Raw genomic sequence first — 20,618 nt, forward strand, 5'->3', positions numbered from 1 at the left:
CAGAGACTTGGTGGCTTCCTCTGTGAGACAAAAAGCAGCAGTAGTTCCCCTAAATGTACTCATTAAAATATATTTTCCTTCTACTCTTGGCCCTGAAGGATCATCTCAGCTTATGAGAACTAAGCTCCTGTCTATCTGATTATTAAATAATTTCTAAAGCAGATGGGAAACTACAGTGGTTTAAACAGCTAGGCTGAGACTGCAGGGCTAAAAATAGTATAGCAGGCTCCTTTTAATTAGTAAGATGATGAAATATGACAGAAGAGAGAGATGTAGATGTATGGATTTGTGTGTATGTGTGTCTTTAAAATTAAGTTATTACCTCAATACTAGGTATTATTTATAACATATATGATACGTGGTGTCTGATTTTTATGATGCCATTTATCTTCACTTGGGAGAGAAGACAGGCTAACTCTGCTTTCATAATGTCAATCCTTGTTGTATTCAAAAGGAGAATTGTAGTAAGATAAACCTGCCACCACGTGCAGTGCCATCCTTTTTTAAATGAGGTGGATTAGTAAGTGCTCCAAAGCAATAGACTGTCAGTTCTACAAGTCCGTGACATCGACTGTTCCCCAGGGCGTCCTGGAGAGCATGGAAGAGCCAGCCTAGCTTTATACCTGTGATTCCAGAAGAGCACAGGAGCCTGGCATAGGGCCAAAGGGGTCAGGTACTGTGATGTTTATCCTACCACTGTGCCGCCTATGTATTTTTGAGGACTCTTCAAAACCTGAAGAGAGAAGAAAAGACATCTGCCACCCCTTTTCTCCAGCAGTGCTGGGCTGCACGTGCCCTGAGAGTGTTCTTGTCCACCATGCAGATGTGGCCCTTTGATGCTCACCAGATGACTGATGACCATGTTTTGTCCTGGAACCAAAAAACTGCCATGAAACACATGGACATCACAGCTGTAGACTTCTGTCAGGTGAGTTGAGGAGGCTGAGGATGCCTGGCCTGCTGGGGGCTGGATCAGGCAGATGTTCCGTCACTCCAAGGGGAACCCAGACAGGCACTGCAAACCATGCCCTTTGGTACAGAAGGACCTGACCACAGTGGGCACAACCCCCTTTTGGCTATTGCACTAAGGTATCAGCTAATACTTTGTAAGGACCTGGAAGCAAAAAGTGAACCATCACCATGGTGAAAACTGCCCTGTCAAAATCTTGCTGTTAGTGTCGTGCTTAATGTGGACCAGAAAGTACCTGGCTTTCAGAAAGATTTGGTGCAAAAACTGGGTGCATTTGTTAGTCATGAGATGCCTTCTGTTGCTCAAAAGTATCCAGCCGAGGAAGACAAGACTGTGGGTCTTGAAGGAATTGAAGACTGGTATAAAAAAATATGTAAAGCCCTGTTCTTTCTTATTCCCCATTGATCCACGTGAAGGTGGAAAGCCTCTGGCTGGCTAGCAGAACTCCATGGTGTCTTGCTGAAGTGTGTCAAATGGTCTGGAGCTAACCCCTGTCTCCTGAGTTATGACTCTCAGATGAGCAGGAGCCCTGTGGGTAAGATGACTTCCACTTGTTCCAAGTCTGTGCTCCCAAAGCCAAGTGTACCGCTTTCCACCCAGTGCAGAGGACCAATTTGGAAGCACTGAAAGATTTTTCAGGGGTGGGGCTTAATCCAAGTAAGAGACAAAAAGCCTGCAATACTCTTCCCACTTTGTCAACACAAACCTTTACTGTTTCTCTTTCAGAAGTGTTGTATTTTCTCCTGTCTTTGTCAATCAACAGATAGTGAGACCCAAGCAACCAGAACAGGCAAACTTAGAGAGTCTGGTTTTTTTTCACTCAGGTGAAGACTCACTATCTAAGAAGCTGGGCATGTCTGGCCTCCTGGCTACAAGTCAGCATTCTCTGATATGGAAAGCAACACTGTAAGTACAGTATTTTGAGCAAGGAAGGGATCATGAACCTCTACCTCCATGCTCCTGCTCTGGCTCTATGCCACCTGCAATGTTAGTGGAACAAAGTTCTCCAAATCTGAGTACAATGATGTAAAAGGAAGGGCTCTAGAAGAAAGGGGGTCCAAGAGAGCTGGTCAATATTCAAGCATCACTTCTTCCAAGCTCAAGACCAGTGTATCACCATGTGCAAAAAATCAAGCAAAGGGGGCAGAAGATCCCTTTGGATGAGCAGGGAGCTTCAAGCAAATCTCAAAGAGATTCTGGGATGTAGAAAAAGGAACAGGCCACATGGGAGGACTAAAGGAACAGTCAGAGTATGTAGGGATGTGACAAAGAAGGCCAAGGTCCATTTGGAATTAAGTATGGCAAGGGATATCAGGACAGCAAGAAGGGTTTCTACAAGTACATCACCAGCAAAACGAAAATTTGGGAAAATGTGGGGCTGCTACTGAATCAGATAAATGTCCTGGTGACAGAAGACACAGAGAAGGCCTGGCCAATTACTGAATGTGTCAGTTTTTAATGCTGAGGTTGGGAATCCCAGACCTTGGAGGTAAGAGAGGAAGGCTGGAGAAAGGAAGACTTCCCCTTGGACACAGAGGGCTGGGTTAGAGATTGGCTAGGCAGACCTATGTGCCATAAATCCATGGGCCCTGATGGGATATACCCAGAGGTGCCTAGGGAGCTGGCAGATGTTGCTGCTAAGGTACTCTCTATCACCTTTGAAAAGTCATGGAGAACAGGAGAGGCAGCCGATGAGTGGACGAAAGCCAATGTTACTCTCATCTTCAAAAAGGGCAAGGAGGAGAACCTGGGAAACTACTGGCTGGTCAGCTCCACCCCAGGAAAGGTGATGGAACAGATAATTCTGGAGGTCATGACCAAGCATGTAAAAGAAAAGGTGGTCACCAGGAGTAGTCAGCATGGATTCACCAAGGGGAAATCATGCTGACCAATCTGATAGACTTCCATGATGGCATGGCAGGATGGGTCAATGAGGGGAGAACGGTGGGTGTTATCTGCTTTGACTCCAGCAAGGCTTTTGACAGTGTCTCACATTACATCCTCATAGGTAAGCTCAGGAAATGTGGGTTGGATAAATGGACAGTGAGGTGGACCGAGAACTGGCTGAATGGAAGAGCTCAAAGGGTCATGATCAGTGGAATAGAATCCAGTCGGAGGCCTGTAGACAGTGCTCCCTAGAGATCAATACTGGGTCCAATCTTATTCAACTTGCTTATCAATGACCTGGATGAAGGGACAGAATGCACCCAAAAACAGTTTGCTGATGATATGAAACGGGAGGAAGGGGCTGATACACCTGAAGCCTGTGCTGCCATTCAGCAGGGTCTTGACAGGCTGGAGAAAACTAATGAGGTTCAACAAAAACAAGTGTAGGGTCCTGTACCTGGGGAGGAATCAACCCAAGAACGAGCACAGGCTGGAGGCTGACCTGCTAGAGAGCAGCTCTGCAGAAAAGGACCAGGGAGTCTTGGTGGATGACAAGCTGACTATGAACTGTCAGTGTGTCCTTATAGCCAGGAGGGCAAATGGTATCCTGGGATGCATCAGGAAGAGTGTGGCCAGCAGGTTGAGGAGGGTGATCCCTCCTGAGGCCACATCTGGAGTGCTCTGTCTAGTTCTGGGCTTCTCAGTACAAGAAATACAAGGAGCTACTGGAGAGGGTCCAGTGGAGGGCCACAAAGATGACGAGGGGTCTGGAGCCTCTCTTATGAGGAGAAACTGTGGGACCTTGGCCTGTTTGATCTATAGAAGAGGAGACTGAGAGGGGATCACATCAATACATACAAATATCTCAAAGGTGGGTGCGAAGAGGATGGTGCCAGACTCTTCTCAGGGGTGCCCAGTGACAGGACAAGGAGAAATGGCCTTAAGCTGAAACACAAGAAGTTCTACCTCAACATGAAGAAGAACTGCTTTATATTGAGGGTGGCAAACACTGGAATAGGCTGCCCAGGGAGGCCATGGAATCTCCCTCTGGAGACAGTCCAAATCCACCTGGACACATTCCTGTGTAACTTGCTCTCCTGCTCCTTAGCAGGAGAATTGGACTAGGTGATCTCCAGAGGTCCCTTCCAACTGTAACAATTCTGTGATTTCCCAAAATGCTGGGTCACATGCTACAGCCAAATCTGAAAATTTCCCCAGGGGTCAACTGGTCCTCCCAGTGCCAAACAGAGCAGCACAGTCTAGAGATGGCCCAGATCCACAGGCAATTAATAGTTCAGTCAATCTGGGAGACTACTTCATCTCAGTTATGGCTCTTTAAGGCAAATAAACTTTTAGCCCTTATTGTTTTTGAGATTTCTCTTTACAGCCATCACTGGAAATGTGACCTCATCTTAATCTGCTTCCAAAATAGGCTCAGTGCTCCTCCCTTGAGGGGAGACAAACTGGGGGTCTGTTCCAGCCAAACCTTAAGCATGCATTTAACTGTGCAGGGCCAGCTTGAACATGTGATCCTGTAATGAGCAACCACTAAAGCACAGTGGAGCCCTGGAAGTATGGACTGCTGAACTGCTCCACTCCTCCACAGCTGGGGAGCTGCAGTGCATTTTGGAGAACTAGAGCATACAGAATTAACTTTGTCTTAATTCAGTCCCCTGAGTATGCCATAAAGTTCTCACTTTGGTAATGCTGTCCTCTGAGGACATGTCAATGTAGTGACTATTTTCTCATCTGATCGCAATCACAAACTGCCATAATGCAAAGTATAAAATATTCAGACCCTTCCTAGTTCTGGTAGCTACCATGCCATCAGAAGAGGAGATTTTATATCTGTATTAGGAGAAAGAAAATATTTACAGTATGCTAGCCAGTAAGACAAAAATGAACCACAGTGCCGACCAATCTACAATAATTTTCTTTACAGCTACTTACATTCTAATCATAGCATCTCAAACTGAGCTTGTCAAGTTACCCTTCAAATCAAATGCAAGAGAAAAATCCATCCTTGGCTATGCAACTATAAACCCAGCCAGTCTAGTAAAGTGAGAGTTACTCTTCCACGTACTTGGCAAATCTGGGAGCAGAATTTACCACTCGGTGTAAATATTTCTGCATAGTTTGTTTAAAAAAAAAAAAATTCTTTCCTACTCCTCTCCCTGGCAGACTCTTAGAAAGTAGTAAATATGCAGATGGGCATAGTGATATATTTTGTATCAACATATTTTAAATGTGTGCATATGCATTAGCTATATAAATACATTCCCCAGGAAGTCTGCCAGTGGATGTACTACAAAGCTTTGTATGTTACATTTGGGTTTGCTTGCGCAGTAGCACAGCAGCGTCAGGAAGAACTGCTGAACTGCTTTCGGCTTATTTGCTCTACAGCAGCTCACAGTTACCTGCACAGCTTCCTGTTTCTCTCAGTATATACAAAGGTGCTATATTTATATACCATGTGTGTATGTAGTGTACATATAAATATACATTTATACACACACATGCAAGAGTATCACAGACTCATAGAATGCTTTGGGTGGGAACCTTAAAGATCATCTAGTTCCAAGCCCCCTGTCACAGGCAGGGACACCTTTCACTAGACCAGGTTACTCAGAGCTCCATTCAGCCTGTCCTTGAACACCTCCTGGGATGAAGCATCTGCAGCTTCTCTGGGTAGCCTGTTCAGTGCCTCACCACCCTCACAGCAAAGATTTTTTCCTAATGTCTGATCTCTGTTTTAGTTTGAATTCATTCGCCCTTTTCCTCTCACTGTGCTCTTGTAAAAAGTCCCTCTTGTCTTTCTTGTAGGCTGCCTTCAGGTACTGGATGGCCACAATTAGGTAACATCAAAGTTTTCACTTTTCCAGATTGAACAAACCCAATTTTCTCAGCCTTTCCTTGTAGGAGAGGTACTCTATTCCTCTAATCAACTTTGTGGTCCTTCTCTGGATTTGGTCGATGTCTTTGCTGTCCTGGGGACTCTGGAGCTGCATGCAACACTCCAGGTGGGGTCTCATGAGAGCAGAGTAGAGGGGCAGAATCCCCTCTCATAACCTGTTGGTCACGCTGCTTTTGATGCAGTTCAAAACACAGCCTGTGCTGCCCAGTATCCCTGCTACTCCACTCGCAGTATCTGCCTCTGGTCCTGCCCCCTTCTCCCTGCTTTTCCTGTTCTGTAGAAAAATTGCTGCACAGACAGATCCCTGAAAGCAAGTGGGGCAAGCAGGTCTTGTCCAAGCTCTGGACAGACCAGCTGGAGGTTGGAGACTGATGAAGGACAAAAGACAGAGGACATCTGCCTGCTGCCCTTGAGGTCCCACTGTCCCCTTGTCTAAAAGGTTTAACAGTGTTATGTTTCTTGTTGTGACTGTGCTCCTTTTCCGGTACCAGTATCATGAACGAGGCAAGGGGTATCGCACATCACTATTTACATGAGCACTGACAGATGGGGGCAAGGAGGAAGTGGCTGCAGTGCTGTGGGTGGATATGTATGTGACGCTATCATTATCCATGCACGATGGAACTGTACGGATACTGTTGCAATGGAGCTATGAGAACCATGCTCTTCTACTTCATTGTGCAAGGAAAAGCCACAACAAATACTGTAGTGGGAATGTAGCAAAACTTTGCATTTAATTCTAGACAAAAATCAATTTGCTTTTGCAATGATGATAAGCTAGAATGAGCATTATGCCATTTCTCCCCCCCTGCCCCCCCCTCCCCCCCAGTCCCTTCTTTAGAGCTACTATTTAGATGAGCTACAGTATTAAGAGAGAAGCTGCAAAGATGCTAGCTGCAAAAATAAAGGATGAGATAAAAAGTCAAGCATCCACATTTCCCCCAACTGAAAATGAAGTTCTGAGGAAAGGGAGGAGGGAAAAGAAAAGGAACTTACCACGCTGCGAGTGAACTTTTCTAGAGAAGTTCTACGACCTTGCTCATTCTCTGGCTTAACAGGGAACAAAAATAAGATAAAAATACAGAAAAAAACCCTTCAGCTTAAATGCAGTCTTTCAAAACAGCAGCAAAATATAAGGAAGCAGCAAGAAGAAAAAGTTGTAAAAAAATGTAAAAAGCAGAAATCAATGTTTGCAACAGCAAACATAAGAAATCAAAATGCCTTAAAGAATGAGAAAAATCAGTACTTTTACTCTCAGAGAAAGTCACTTTTCTCCTGTGAGTTTTTTGAATGGTTCATATATGTCTGTGCATTGCTGTGTCTTACAGCTCTTGGTATTGATTTCTTGTTCACTGAATTTTCCTTCTGTTGCTGTTCTAGCTGGGACGTCTGATTCTGGTTAACATCTGCCAAACAGCTATCGGAGGCTCCCAGCTACTTGTGTAGAGAGATGAAAAAAACCACAGTAGCTTTCACAGTATTAAAAAGCAATGTGTGAGTGAATACAGCACTGGAAGAAAACCACTGGACTCTTTGCCAGTGAACCTACACTCTTCTATTTATCCAAAGGGTAGAGGCATATTTCCAGTAAGTTTGGCTACAACAAAACACAAGACAGCATATGCATGTCTTTGCAAGGCAACAGAAAGATACAGGCCAGTTTGGGGCACTGAGTACGGGACTATTCATATGCAAGAAGACATTCAATTGCACTGTGAGAAGACAAGCATGTGCATCATGGCTTTATTAACATATCCCTGAGAAGGTTGCTCACTGCAGCACTTTGTTCATTTGGCATAAGGGAGATCTAATCGCCACTAACAAGGAAGAACTAAATAATTTATTGGCATATTTGCTGGAATATCTAAGAGAAAAAAATTGTTATAGAGAAGAGAGGAAACTCAATGATACAAAAGAAAGCTTATTGCAGTCAGAAAGCTGTGGGCACTGCTGATTTCCAGGAGAGACACTTATTTTAATGTGGTGAGCCAGCAAAATGGGGGTGGTAAGATGGAAGTAAAACTGCCATGAAGGGAATAAGGAGCTACATGTGAGGGAAAACCACAGTAATGATGGTGCATGACAGCGCACTGGAAATAAGCACTGCACTGGAGAGGCACATACCTGACATATCATCTATTGCAGATTCAGCTGCAGTAACAACCCCCAGGACAAAGCACCAGTGCAAAAATCAGATAGAGAAGACATAAAGAAGCCAAAACCATACCAGATAAATTGGATGAGAACTCGTGTAGCTGAGTCTAGGCAAAGCCTTTTGATTCTTCTGCATGTTTATCACAGCTTTCACACCTCTCTGATGTCTACAAGGTTAGTCTTAAGCATCCCATGGAAAGATGGGGCAGATCGTCCCTGCTGCATCACCAAAGATGAGATCAAAACATAAGGCTCTTTTAAGACAAGCAATATTCTTTATCCAGAAGAAAGAAACAAGCAACCTCCACACTTACAACCATTCGAGGAAGCCACAGCATCAGCTCTGATGTCCCAAAAGTGGTATCAAAAGTGAACACTAGAGGCGCGTCATTTTAGCCCACACAGAGGATGGAGCCAAGCAATAAAGCAGCCTTCCCGGCTGGCAGGAAAACAGTAATGTACCCAGTCCAATGTTCCCCAAAGGAGTATTTAACACGCACTAACCCGAGGGTTAGTTGCCTCTCCTTGCATGTGAGAGGAGAGGAAAGGGGAAAGAAACATCAGCCTCAGTCCTTGGCTGAGTACTAGAGCCGTGCAAGTGCTCAGAGCGTCACAGATTCCCTCTTGGAAATAGCCTCAGAGGTGTCCCCACACGCCGAGGCAGCAGAGGTGACAGAGAGAAGCTGCATTCCTGCCACTTCAGCTGAACACATACCAGTGAGCAGGACTGAGGACAGCAGGGCACTGGGCCTCTGCGTTGGTCTCCTGCACGGGTGGCAAGACCCACCAGCAGCCAAGTTAAAAACACAATTTCAGGAGAAGAAATACCTGAACAAAAGACTGAGTGTACTGCAAGGCTCCTTAGGGGAGTAAGGCACTCGAAGTCTGCAGCATCACATTACTGCAGGCTGGAAAATCAGTGTCTGACCCAACTGCACTTTGAAGTGGAGCTCTGGTGTGCATTGGGGTCAAAGGAGAATGAGCTGCTATACTGGCCACACTGCACCCCTGCACTCACTGTCAAAATTTAGTGTCTGTTTTTTCTATTGGCAAGGTGATCCACCTTCCCACCCAGCAGAAAGGTAGGATGGTGGTCTTTAAAGATCATGAGCACCTTGCTGAGCTGCTGAGAGCTTGTCTGGCACAGGGGGCCCCACGCAAGGCTGTTTGCTGCCTACCACAGCTGAAGACGTGTGGGAAAGCAGCCACAGAGAGCACCGACAGTGTCTCACAGAAGCGCCTTGCAAAGCACGGTTTGCAGTCACTCTGCACATTTGGCATGGCGGTGGCAGGCTGGATGCGTGGAAAGCTCGTCCCCATAGCATCCAGCTCTGAGTCAAAGCTTGACATTTTCTAGTAAAATAAAAAGCAGCTGAGGCAGGCTGGCTGCAGAGTGATGAGCTTGCTTGAGCAGTTTGAATGTCCGTGGGTGTGGGTGCTGGCTGTACAGCTCGCTGGCGCTTCCTGTCTGCTTGCCCGTGTGGCTGGCAGCCTGCCGTGCAGGGAACGCCTGCCCACAGCTCTCCAGCACGGTGCTGAGCTGGGGAGGCTGCCTTGCACACTAGATGAAGGAAATTTAAAAATAACAAAGTGCAAAAAAAAAAAAAAAAAAAAAAAAGAATAGAAAGACCGAGTCACACCTATCCCAGTCCTGGGAACAGACCTGGGGTGTGCACCCTGGAGCCATTCCTGCTGCAGCACCACAGCAGCCTTTGCCCAAACATACAGTGTGTGCAAAGGGGCGAAAGGCAGAGAAACTCATATGCAAGCCAGGTCACGTAGTCCTCCCAGGTGCAAAAAATGCAATCTTCGTCAGTAAGTACACCAACAGACTCCATCAGCTAATGGCAAAGGACATATGCATTTGGATAAAATATGAAACAACCATCCTTACTGCAGATGAAAACCCTTCAGCCCAGGCAGACACATAAAAATAGAGCTCACCACATAGAAACCATTCACTAATTATTGACTAGCTTCTTCAAATTTTCCTTTTTTTTTTTTCTTGATTAATCATTTACCCAGCCATCCAAACTTTAAGTTCCTTTGTGTAGATTCTGCTTGAATGGAGATTAAGTAGAAGAAAACTTACCAGCTGACACTGACTATTAAAAATAATTATGAGAAAATTGCTCAACATCTTTACAACATTCAAGGCAAGTCCTGCGACTGAATCAAACTGGCCATGTGTGCCCTGATGGGACTGAGAAGGAGGCATAATCTGCAATAGGAACCTTCCTGGACAATACAGAGCAGTTGGCACAGGGGGTCTGGTTAAAAGCAACGCTTCAAAAGGCGTGTGCTGAAAATGCAGCCTGTTCCTCATGGCATGAAGCTGTTAAGTATCCCCTTGCTGACACTTCTTGCCAGGGATCTGAAAAGGGATAGGGAAATACATACAGAAACTTGGTCTTCTGAACATAAGGTCTGCAAAATTCTCTACCTCCCTCCCTCCCTGAATTTATTTTGTTGGCTATTGAATCCTTTATTTTGGTATGAGACTTTGGGGTGTGAAGTGGGGTTTATTTTGAACTTTAACTTGGTGAAAAATAATGTGCTCCAGAGGGAATGGCATCAGATAAAAACAAAGGATAATAACATCCCTGACCCTGGGTGCAGAAAAGGCCAGGAGCAGGTCCTGGGCTTCTAAGGCAGTCACATCTACCTGTCCAAAGTGAGAAAGCAAAGGGCATGTACAGTGCCACCAAGTGGCCGGAGTATTTTGCATATATTGTGTGTTCATTTGAACAGGACCACGGTGAATTCACACTTCTCTGAACCAGGTGGAGAGCAAAGCAATGCTCTAAACCAAGAAAATACCAACCTGCTCTTCCCTCAATGCCGCAGGGCTCACTCTCATAGCTTCGCAGCCTGTCTGCACTACAGCTGTGGCTGCCTTTCCAGGATGCTTCCCTGCTTACGGGCAGGGCCGGATAGCAGGAAGCCACCCCATGCTAAACTGACACGAACACCAGCACCGTGACAGTTCAGCTGCCCCTTCAGCTAATGCAGAGATGCCAACCAATGTCACTGTTTCACCTTTACGGTGAGCAATGGAAAGTACCTCGAGGTCTTTTCTGTTCCTTTTGCTCCCTTCTCTGCAAAAATAACTAGCAGAGCACATGTCTGGCTGCTTCTTTACCATTAACAAAAGTTCCTGTGCGCTTGCATCCCCTTCCATGGTGCACTAACTAATCTGCACTGCTCTTTCCCCAGGGAATAAACCCCTGCTCTGCAGCCAAGTCACCCTGCCAAAATGCCTTCTTGCCTTGACTGAGGAGGTTCGTCACAGCACTTGTCCTGACAGGTGGATCACTGCTGTCTAAGGACATCCAGCCACCATTTTGGCTATTGTGGAGAAGGGCTGGAGGGCAGTGCAGCAGTGATTACCTGCTGTAAGGTACCCTGCAGCAAGGTGCATATTAGCAGAAACAGGAGCAGGTCAGTGCTTGACTCTCTGCAGCACCAGTGGGGCGTGTTGGGTAGATACACAAATAAAACACAGTGAGTCGCTCAGGGATCTCAGCACATCCAGCCCTTTGCTGCCGAGCCAGACGCTTTCAGCAGATCTGTGATTTCTACCTGCTGCAGAGGGGGTCTGGGAATGGAGGCCCAGAGCTCAAGTTGGGCTGGGCATATGGCCATTCCTCCTGAGGACAGGGCTGTGCTCTCATCCCTCCTCTTCTCCAGCTTGGCAGAGAGGAGGCCTTCTGTTCAAGGCAGAAGGCTACACCCAGTTTTTCCCCTCTGCAGCTCACTGCTTCCAATCACACCCTTGCTGGAGGCCAACCTCATGTTCCCTGCTGAGCACCATGAATCTGCAGGATTGAGGCCAATAATACTGTGGTTACTTGCAATAATGACATTGGGAAGAATGGGGGAAAAAACATCTAAAATGGATTAACAAAGTATGTATGTCTGGTCTGTACACAGCCTATGTCTGCTGTCTTGCATCAGTTAGTGGTGTGAACAATAAGTTCCCCTCATAATTCTGTCATTGTATCTCAATCCTGACCCATAATTTCTTCTCCCTTCTTCCCCTCCATTACTGCACTCCCAGAGCAGGGAGGGGAAGCTCCCACATCTGTGGTTATTGTATGGTGTGGAAGAAGGCAACTCTTCAAATTTACAGTATTTTACAAATACCAGAAATGTGAAGCATGTTTTGAAGCACTAATCAAGCTTTGGCATCTCTCTGCTGAGCAGGTCACTATCATCATTGCCCTTTGAAAAAGAGGAGGATATACGGCAGGCAAAATTGAACTTTTTTCCCCAAGCTCACACAAGAAGTTAAGTGGGGTAACCAGGGGAAGCATATGGATTTTATGGTTCCCAGTTCTGTACTCTAGCTACACAGTCTGCCTTTCCCTTTTTCCTGCCCTCTCAGTTTGCCATAACCCAGTGCTGGAGGGCAAAAGATCCCAAATAACACAAATTTACCCACAAAACATTAATGTGGGAATCTGAAGCCATAGTTCATTTGCTTAGCGCAAGCAACTCTTTTACCCCACGTCCATCATGCTGTGCTTCTGACAGAACTTATTTTCAGTAATGAAAGTAAGCTATGTCATATCAGTGTGGTATACAAGCCATGTGAGGATAATGACTTTGGGGAAAGACATGCCTCAGAGAGATGTACTCGTCACAACTTAAAGAACTGCAGTGAGTTTCTATTCACATCATTGAATCCAGGACTTTGTTTGCCAGCTCTAAACCAAATCCTCCATCTATGCAGGCTCTGATATGCTACTGCATTCCTCTTTTCCTCCCTTGCTTTCCAGCTATTTAGAGGAATTTTAAAAGGATGCCTCTCAAAGCTTCACCAAAGGTCCTAAAGATTGGACCATGTAGCTCAGCCTATAGAAATGTCACATTCTTTCTATCATCATCTCTGTACCTACACTGTTTCCAAAACATTCACTTGCACAACACAATGCAATGTGGTTGCAAAGAGCCTTACAGACTCTGGAGCAGCACCAACTCCCCTCCTGCATAATGTGAAGCTGATCAACAGCGCATCTGCGCAGATCTACTCCTGCCTTTTTTGTGCCTTCATATGTTTACTCACGCACCCACAGCTCTTTCTTAAAGAAACTTGATTCTTACTTTCACGGCTGTGTTAACATGACACCAAAACCTGCTCCTGCGGCAGTTTGCAAGGGGATGAGGATGTCATGCTGACACATCCAGGGCTTGATCTGACAGCAAACAAGGATTGCAAAAAAATAAACCTTTGGTTTGAATGAGTTTAGCTGGGAGGAGAAAGCTCTCCTGTCTTTCAAGCACATGAACTCCCATGTGTTCAATGGAGACTGCGGGGTGGGGGGGGACCATAAGCTGCTGGGGGTAGGGAGATGGCAGAGAGAGAAAACTTTGCCTCACACCTCCTGCATTTCCCAGCCTCTGAACTAAGTCAGGTCTAACCCTTCTAAATGTAAGCAGCACTGGTTTATGCTGTCACAGACGAGACATTTTGAAACAGAAGACTGACTGCTGCCCTCCACTACCTTTCCCTAATCCACCTGCCAGTAGTCTCAGGCACAGCAGACAGAGGGGCTTGTCTCCTTTTGTCACCATATGCATGCTTTTAAGGCACACAATGACAATCAGGACAAAAATACCACTGGGATTTCATTGTATTGTGCCGATGCAATGTAATTTGGCAGCACACAGAGAATGCAGCAGAAAAACAGCAGGGAAGATGGTGATGGGAAACCACATGCTCAGGCTGCAGGAGTCAGGAGTCAGTTTATGTACAGTCCTGGGAGTCAAATGCAAGTGAGACATATACATATGTACATGGCATGCACATGCACACAGACACACACAGAGAGCTATGGGAATTAGTCAGGAGTTGCAGGAAGCATTTGAGCACAGCCACAAATGCAGAAATCAGTAGCTTATCTCCTAGACCCCTTGGAAAGAAGGGACTCGGGGACAGGAGCTGTAACTCTATGTAACCACTCCTTTGCTACCCTGATCTGGAGCCTCCTGACAGAATCATGGTGCTGGCAGAGCTCATGCAGATACCAAAAGTGCTAAGAAGAGCTCGAACCCAGATTTCCTGTGAGAGTGGCTGGAATTCTTGATTACTACATGCATTGCAATTATTTTCTATCTCCGAGGAAAAGGAAACATCTCTGGGGAGGCAAAAGCAAGGGAAAGGAGAATGGGAATTGCTGCAGGGGGATCTCTAGGCAAGGCATCCAAAGGGAATATCACACGGTGAGACTAGGGAGGTGAAAATCTCAACAGGTGAATTTTGGACCAGTAATGAATAGACTGATGGGTTCTGCTTCTCATATCACACACCGTTTTTCCATGAGAAGGAGGCAATACAATTTGTATTGTCTGCACTGAGTTTGGGAGACAACTGTGCAAGACAAACACCTTTCCGTATTACTTTTACCTTGGGTCACCATGTTTCCCCCAAAACTCATGCTGAAGCTGTGCACAAGGATGCCATGCCCCCAGTGAAGATGACAAAAGTGCTCATTCCCTTCTTAAAGGAAAAAAAAAGGAAACAATATTTTCACTTTCACACTAGCAGCAAGCAGCAGGCGAGAATCAAGAGGTGCTAAGAGATGCAGGCATGTCCTTTCCAACAGATACCTTCTTCTTCGCCAGCAGCAAGTCCTGGTAAGCATTCGAACGCAGAAAGCGCGCGTAGCTGTCACTCTTCATCAGCTTGTAAATGTGCTCCTGTGGGACGGCGGGAAACGAGAGAAAGAGAATTGTTATCAAACCTCATTTAGACATCACAGGGACTTAAAACACAGAGAATGGGAAGGAAGAGAGACTGATCAGAGTTCTAATTAAGTCTGCTATTACTGATTATCTGTGTTGTGGTAATGTACATGAGGTCCATCCTGGGGCAGGACCCTGCTGTGTCTGGGGCTGTACGAACACAAAAGAGATGGCCCTCAACCCAAAGGCGGGCACATATTATTCACTCATCAGGATTGTTCTGCAAAGATTGCAACTCTCTGATGTCCCCAGATTATAAGAAAGTGCCTACCCTGGAAAGAAGAAATAAAAACCAGAAATTGTCTCATAGATTAGGTTTCGTTTTAGCACTTACAGATACTGAAACAATCACCCAGCATTCCCCTCCTGTTCATGGAGGGGAACTGATACTTGGACACATTTTATGTCCACTTTAGACATGCACTCAAGCAAGCCAACATGTTAGTGTCCTGAAAAAGCCCTTATCTGTGGTGACTGTTCAGGAAGTTATATGACTAGCTCAGATGTGGATGGCTACATCATACGTATAAAGCTACATTGGATGAGTCTCTCTCTTGTATGTACTGTTACCAGTTTGCTCTGAGAGCACTTACTATGTGTATCTTCAAACTTACAAAGTAGTGTTTCATTGCAGCAGAACTTACTACATACCATTTTCTATTTCCTATTTACTTTCCTGCTGAGAATCCCCTAACACAGTCAGCTTTTCTCCTAGTTATCCCTGGATTTACAAAAGATATTATCCCAAGCACCACGAAAATCAAATCAAAATACTTTGACCAAATAATGACTGAGAACACACTAAAGGAGCTCAAGAGGAAAACAGGCACCTTGGACCTTTCTTTTAGACTTTGCCCAAGGAAGCACTTTTATAGAGTTAATGAGTAGTTTTATCTATAGTTAATTATACAATGTGAAATGTTCTCTCCTGCCCTAAAGCCATTGTACATGAAACTTTAGAAGAGCCAAACCAGACAGAAGTCGCATAGCTTATTTCACTGTGTTAACAAGCCAAGCAGAATTCCCTTATCTTCACCATCATGGGTAATTAGCAATGACCCATCTATACACAGAAGAACTGCTTAATTCAGCTTTCTTACACTATTTGGTGTAGTCTGATGAAGGCCACCGGTTTTTCTTTGACACAGCATAAATGTATCCTTTGAGCTACATCCTAATGTGGAACAATTTTTACTGGTTAATTTCCATACTTGCTTTTATTCTTGACAGATCCTCATTTGTGCAGCTCTACCTATCCAGAGGACAGCACAAGATTTTGCAATAGAACTGTTCATATAAAGCCACTTAGCAACCGCCACCCTTCTTGCTTCAGAAAAAACACATGGGAGGGCACAGTTTCATATTCCTCATGTACAGCATTGCCATAAGAATTGACATCCAGCTGTGGGACATTTGTTTTATTTATGCAGGACAGAATGAGCCAAGGATGCCTTAAGACAAGAAGAAGGAAAATAATGCACATCATGGATATGATTCTCTCGTGTGAATAAGGATTTTCAACATCAGTTCTCTCTTAAATACTTCAATTAGCATAAACTCAGGACTCAGTTGATTTAAACCCAACCACACCTCAATCAGTTCACCTGTGCTGCTACCTCTTAAAGTTTCCAAGAAGACTCCACGTCCTCCTAATGAGTGCTTCGTAACTACCTGGGAAACAAACCCACCTAACTGGTGCTTTTCCAGGACCATGATGAGACTAATGAGTAAGTGGGCACCTTGTAGCCCATCAACAGCCCATCAAAGGCCTGAGGGATCTCCAGAGCCTTCATTTTCTTAGTGGTCCTCTTTGCAGCAGCCAATACATGCAGGGTGCTGGTGGGTGAGGTGCTGAGGTGGGCAGGAAGGTGCTGTGGCTGAGGCAACGTGGTGGCTGACAGGGATATTTATATTAACATTTTTCTAGATGTCATTAATTTTTTTACTGTCTTTGGGCTCCAAATGGTTTCTTTTACCTGTGGTCAGACCACTAGGTCTGGTCTGAAACATGATGATAACATTTTTGGAAAATAACATCCAGTTTTCATTGCCACACAATAAGGCAAAGGAGAACACACGAGACTGGCCATACGACCCACCTGCACGCCAGCGACAACTATCGTTCTTGCTCATGTCAAGACGACTTCATGTATTTGACCTTAAAACAATATAAACTCAATATTTGGTGGTCAGAAGCAGAAAAAATTGCTTTGATCCTGAGATGAAATAAACCACAAGCTGACTTCTTAACTGAATCCCTTCCCTGCAACAGGACTATTGCACAGCCACCGCCCTGATGCCACTGCAGTAGCTAATTGGTATGAAGCATTTTCTCTGCTTTTCACATCTTGGAATCACTAAACAGCAACACCACTACCTTTCAGCTGTTCACCAAAGATATAATCAAACAGGGAATAACTATTCCTAGGCTTTGAATACTAATGAAGAAAGAAGGTTGGGCATAGGAAAAGGAGGGACATGCATAGCTTCAGAAGCAAACTTTACTTTTTAATTGTAAGAATTCAAAGGGCTTGCTTTCAAGAAGCTCTGGACTGAAGGCATGAATGATACACTAGTAATTTATTTTACAACACTGCATTTCTGAAGCACCTACTGGAAGTCTGAGCCAGTTGCTCAGATCAGCAAAGACTGCCTTCCAATTTGCAACAGTAGAGGACAGCTTGCATTGCTAGAGTCAAAATCCCCACTGAGACTGCACCATGAATATTTCTGCTAAAATTGTGGCTGCGGTGTGTGTCTGGCCCACTTACACAACAAATCTCGCTGCAGGACAGGAAACGCCAGTGGCTGGGACATTTGTTTTGATCTTTAGCCTACTCTGTTTTTTGCCACCAAGCTATTTTCTCTTATGCTTTCCAGAATCTGCAACTTCCTAGGGAGAACCTACAGCTAGCGTTTAGCAGCTCCTCATTTCCGAAATACACTGAAAGCTACTGGAGGTCTAACAACTGGCCATATTCTTTTGTGGAAACCTGAGTAATAGGCAGAGGTATGGACTTGGATTTAGCTGCTCTATGCAACTTGTGCAAATTGTCTTGTCCTTCTCTGTCACAGATTTTTAGCTTACTTTGGATCATTGCAACCCACTGGTCTCTCACTTTTTATTTTACTGAGCAGCTATTTTTTTCCACCTTTTTGTCACATGGTGGGGAGAAAGGACACCCACATTAAAGGCTGAAATCTCCCAGTGCAATGGACTTTATGAACATGCACAATCTCCCTGACATACCTGACAGTGCTGGTAAGAAATTTGAGCCTTTCCATCCTTATACTGAGATAATTCTCCTTTTTGTTAAGTTGCTTATTACAGGGTAATGAGCTCACTACTGCTGGTTCCCTAAATATAAAAAGTAAATGCACTACCCATGTAATTTTTAACTATGCAGCTGCAGCTCTGGGCATTCCAGTCTCTTGCACTGTGAGTAGTCTGTCCAGAATTATCACTGCAACACTTCTTTACAAGTGCCATGGGAAGTTCCTGTGCCCTATCTGCACAAGAGCAGGAGAACCATTTCATCTAGGCAGTGCAGCCTCTCCCAGCTATTGCTGTGTGCTACTTCCCAAGCATGGCTCAGTCTCAGCTCCCTGTTCCAGTCCTAAGACAGCAATTCTTTAGGGAGTTACATTGCAAACCCGAGGACTGAAAACAATCATCTAACAAAATTGCCCAAGTGATCTATTAAACCATTAAACAAGGTAGCTTATAAAACCAGATAAAAGGCAGGAAAAAAAAGTCTTTTAAGATTTGGCCAGCAGCTGACAGGCATCATGTGTCCCACTGGTCTCCCCTGCAGCCTTGCCAGCTCTTTCTGAGCACCAAGCTGCCATCTCAGGCCACTGCAGTAGCAGCTGCAAGTGGAGACAGGGACTGACTTGACAAGTGTGAGGGAGCCCTGGCAACCTGGCGTTTTGAGCTGACCAGTCACTCAGTCCCTCACACAGCATGCTGTTGATCAGTGCTGGCTGTACTGATGCTCCCCTGTGACGATGGATACACATTGGGAAATGTCAGTCTAACATGGAGGGTGACACAAGAACCTGCTTTTGTAAGTGCAGTGGATTTCATCTCCAGGAAGCAAACAATTCCCTTACAAGACTCCTGCAAGCAGTGCGGGTTTGCTATCAAACGCCCTCATTACTGTTGTTTCCCATTTCTTGAACCAAGGCAACAGAGGCAATGAGATCTGCCTGCATCTTGTCGTGAGAAAAAGGTAGACCCTCTTTTGTGCTTATGCACCTGAATCACATCTCCTCCATCATGGGGAAAAATACACAGTGGTCCTGGGGGCTGTCCAGCTTCACTGAGCACACTCTCTGTACCTAGTCTTCTGTCACTAGAGTTACACTTCAGACAGCATAACCATTCCACTTGCCACAACCATTACACGATATAAAGAAGAACAAACAGTACATTTAAAAGGGGGAAATGCCCCTTCTAGAAAAAAAGGAACCAATGAGCTAAATCACAAAAAAATTCTCTTTGACAACTATGTGAAATCAACAGGAGATCCCACCCCTGCGAGCTGACAGCTTAAGTGCAGGGAAATAAACCCTGATAAGGTTCAGCATCTCTTGGCTATTTTCCTTCCACAAGCTTTACCTTTCAAAAGAGATGAAGGACAGGCTTTGTAAATTATTCCTGACAAGAGGGGAAAGGGGGAGGAAAAAATAAGGAAAGTTTGCAATCCAGACGGGAATGTGGGAGGTGGCTGAGATAGCAGAAACCATTTCAAAGCTGCGCCTGCTTCAAATCGATGTGCTGCAATGTGATCTCAGGTCTCTCTTCCCCCTTGCAGTCAAAGCACAATGACCCTGAGGAGGGCACAGCTGCCAGATAAACAGGACCTTGGGAACACTCAAGAAAAATGTGGGAAAAAACCTGAATGATAAAAAAATAATAACCTCTGACTCACCCAAGGCACGTGGTAGATCCCAGGAATTATGTTCTCTGTTAAAAAGATTTCTTTTTAGCAGAAAACCTTGGTTCTCTCCTCTGATTTGTGTATATATGATAAGAGAAGAATTGCTGGCTAAACATCCATTCCTAATTCCACCAGTTTTTTACCCATCCTGATATTCTGTGACAGGCTTGGGATTTTTTTGGAGTTGTGAAGGCCAAGCACAACCTTCTCATGAACTCTGAACACCAGCTAGATTCCAGAAAGCCCTTAAATTTGAACTTGCTGATGGAAATTTTCCCCTGTTTGTGCCTAAACACAGCTGCAAACTTTAGATGATGGGGAATAAGGGGAAATGGCAGATTCTTTGCTCCCTCCAAGCACAGGTTTCCATTTAGCACATTTATGAAACGGATCATCTTGACTACCATGACACAGCATATACAGAACAACCAAGTGATCAGGCCCAGCCAGCATGGGTATAGGAAAAGCACATCCTGCCTGACCAACCAGATCTCTTTTTATGACCAGGTGACCTACCTGGTGGATGAGGGAAAGGCTGTGGATTTAGTCCACCTGGACTTCAGCAAAGCTGTCAATACTGTCTCCCATGGCCTTCTCCTGGAGAAGCTGGCAGCCCACAGTTTGGAGAGGTGCACTCTTTGCTGTCTGAATGGCTGGGCCGAGAGAGTGATAGTGAATGGAGTTAGATCCTGGCAGCCAGTCACCAGCGGTGACCCCAGGGCTCAGTATTGGGGCCAGCCCTCTTCAATGTCTTTGTTGATGATTTGGATGAGGGGATCAAGTGCACCATCAGCCAGTTCACAGATGAGACTAAGCTGGGTGGGAGTGTTGATCTGCTGGAGGGTAGGAAGGCTCTGCAGAGGGATCTGGACAGGCTGGATCAGCAGGCCAAGGCCAATTGTATGAGGTTCAGCAAGGTGAAGTGCCAGGTCCTACACCTGGGTCACAACAGCCCCATGCAGTGCTACAGGCTGGGGGATGAGTGACTGGAAAGCTGCCTGGC

At 45.2% G+C, this 20,618-nt stretch overlaps 1 protein-coding gene across 9 annotated transcripts in view; it reads right to left on the bottom strand.

Annotated features, from left to right (window-relative positions):
* RGS6 (regulator of G protein signaling 6) overlaps positions 1-20,618 on the bottom strand; it is a 293,530-nt gene that overhangs the window by 26,438 nt on the left and 246,474 nt on the right. For 7 of the 9 annotated variants that reach the window (XR_006019278.1, XM_042047281.1, XM_042047280.1 and 4 more), the window contains exons 16-17: positions 14,538-14,627; positions 6,768-6,821 (exon numbers count right to left, since the gene is read on the bottom strand). Coding sequence is in view for 7 of the 9 variants with exons in the window: in XM_042047281.1 (XP_041903215.1) it covers positions 6,768-6,821; positions 14,538-14,627 (144 nt within the window). In the remaining 2 variants the exon portion in view is untranslated. The remainder of the gene's footprint in view (positions 1-6,767; positions 6,822-14,537; positions 14,628-20,618) is intronic. The other 2 variants (XR_006019279.1, XM_042047282.1) reach the window with 1 other exon arrangement.

This window comes from Corvus kubaryi, unplaced genomic scaffold, assembly GCF_017639235.1.
Source record: "Corvus kubaryi isolate FWS band 111438036 unplaced genomic scaffold, C.kubaryi_AGA036_p1.0 66, whole genome shotgun sequence".
Classification (NCBI taxonomy): domain Eukaryota; kingdom Metazoa; phylum Chordata; class Aves; order Passeriformes; family Corvidae; genus Corvus; species Corvus kubaryi.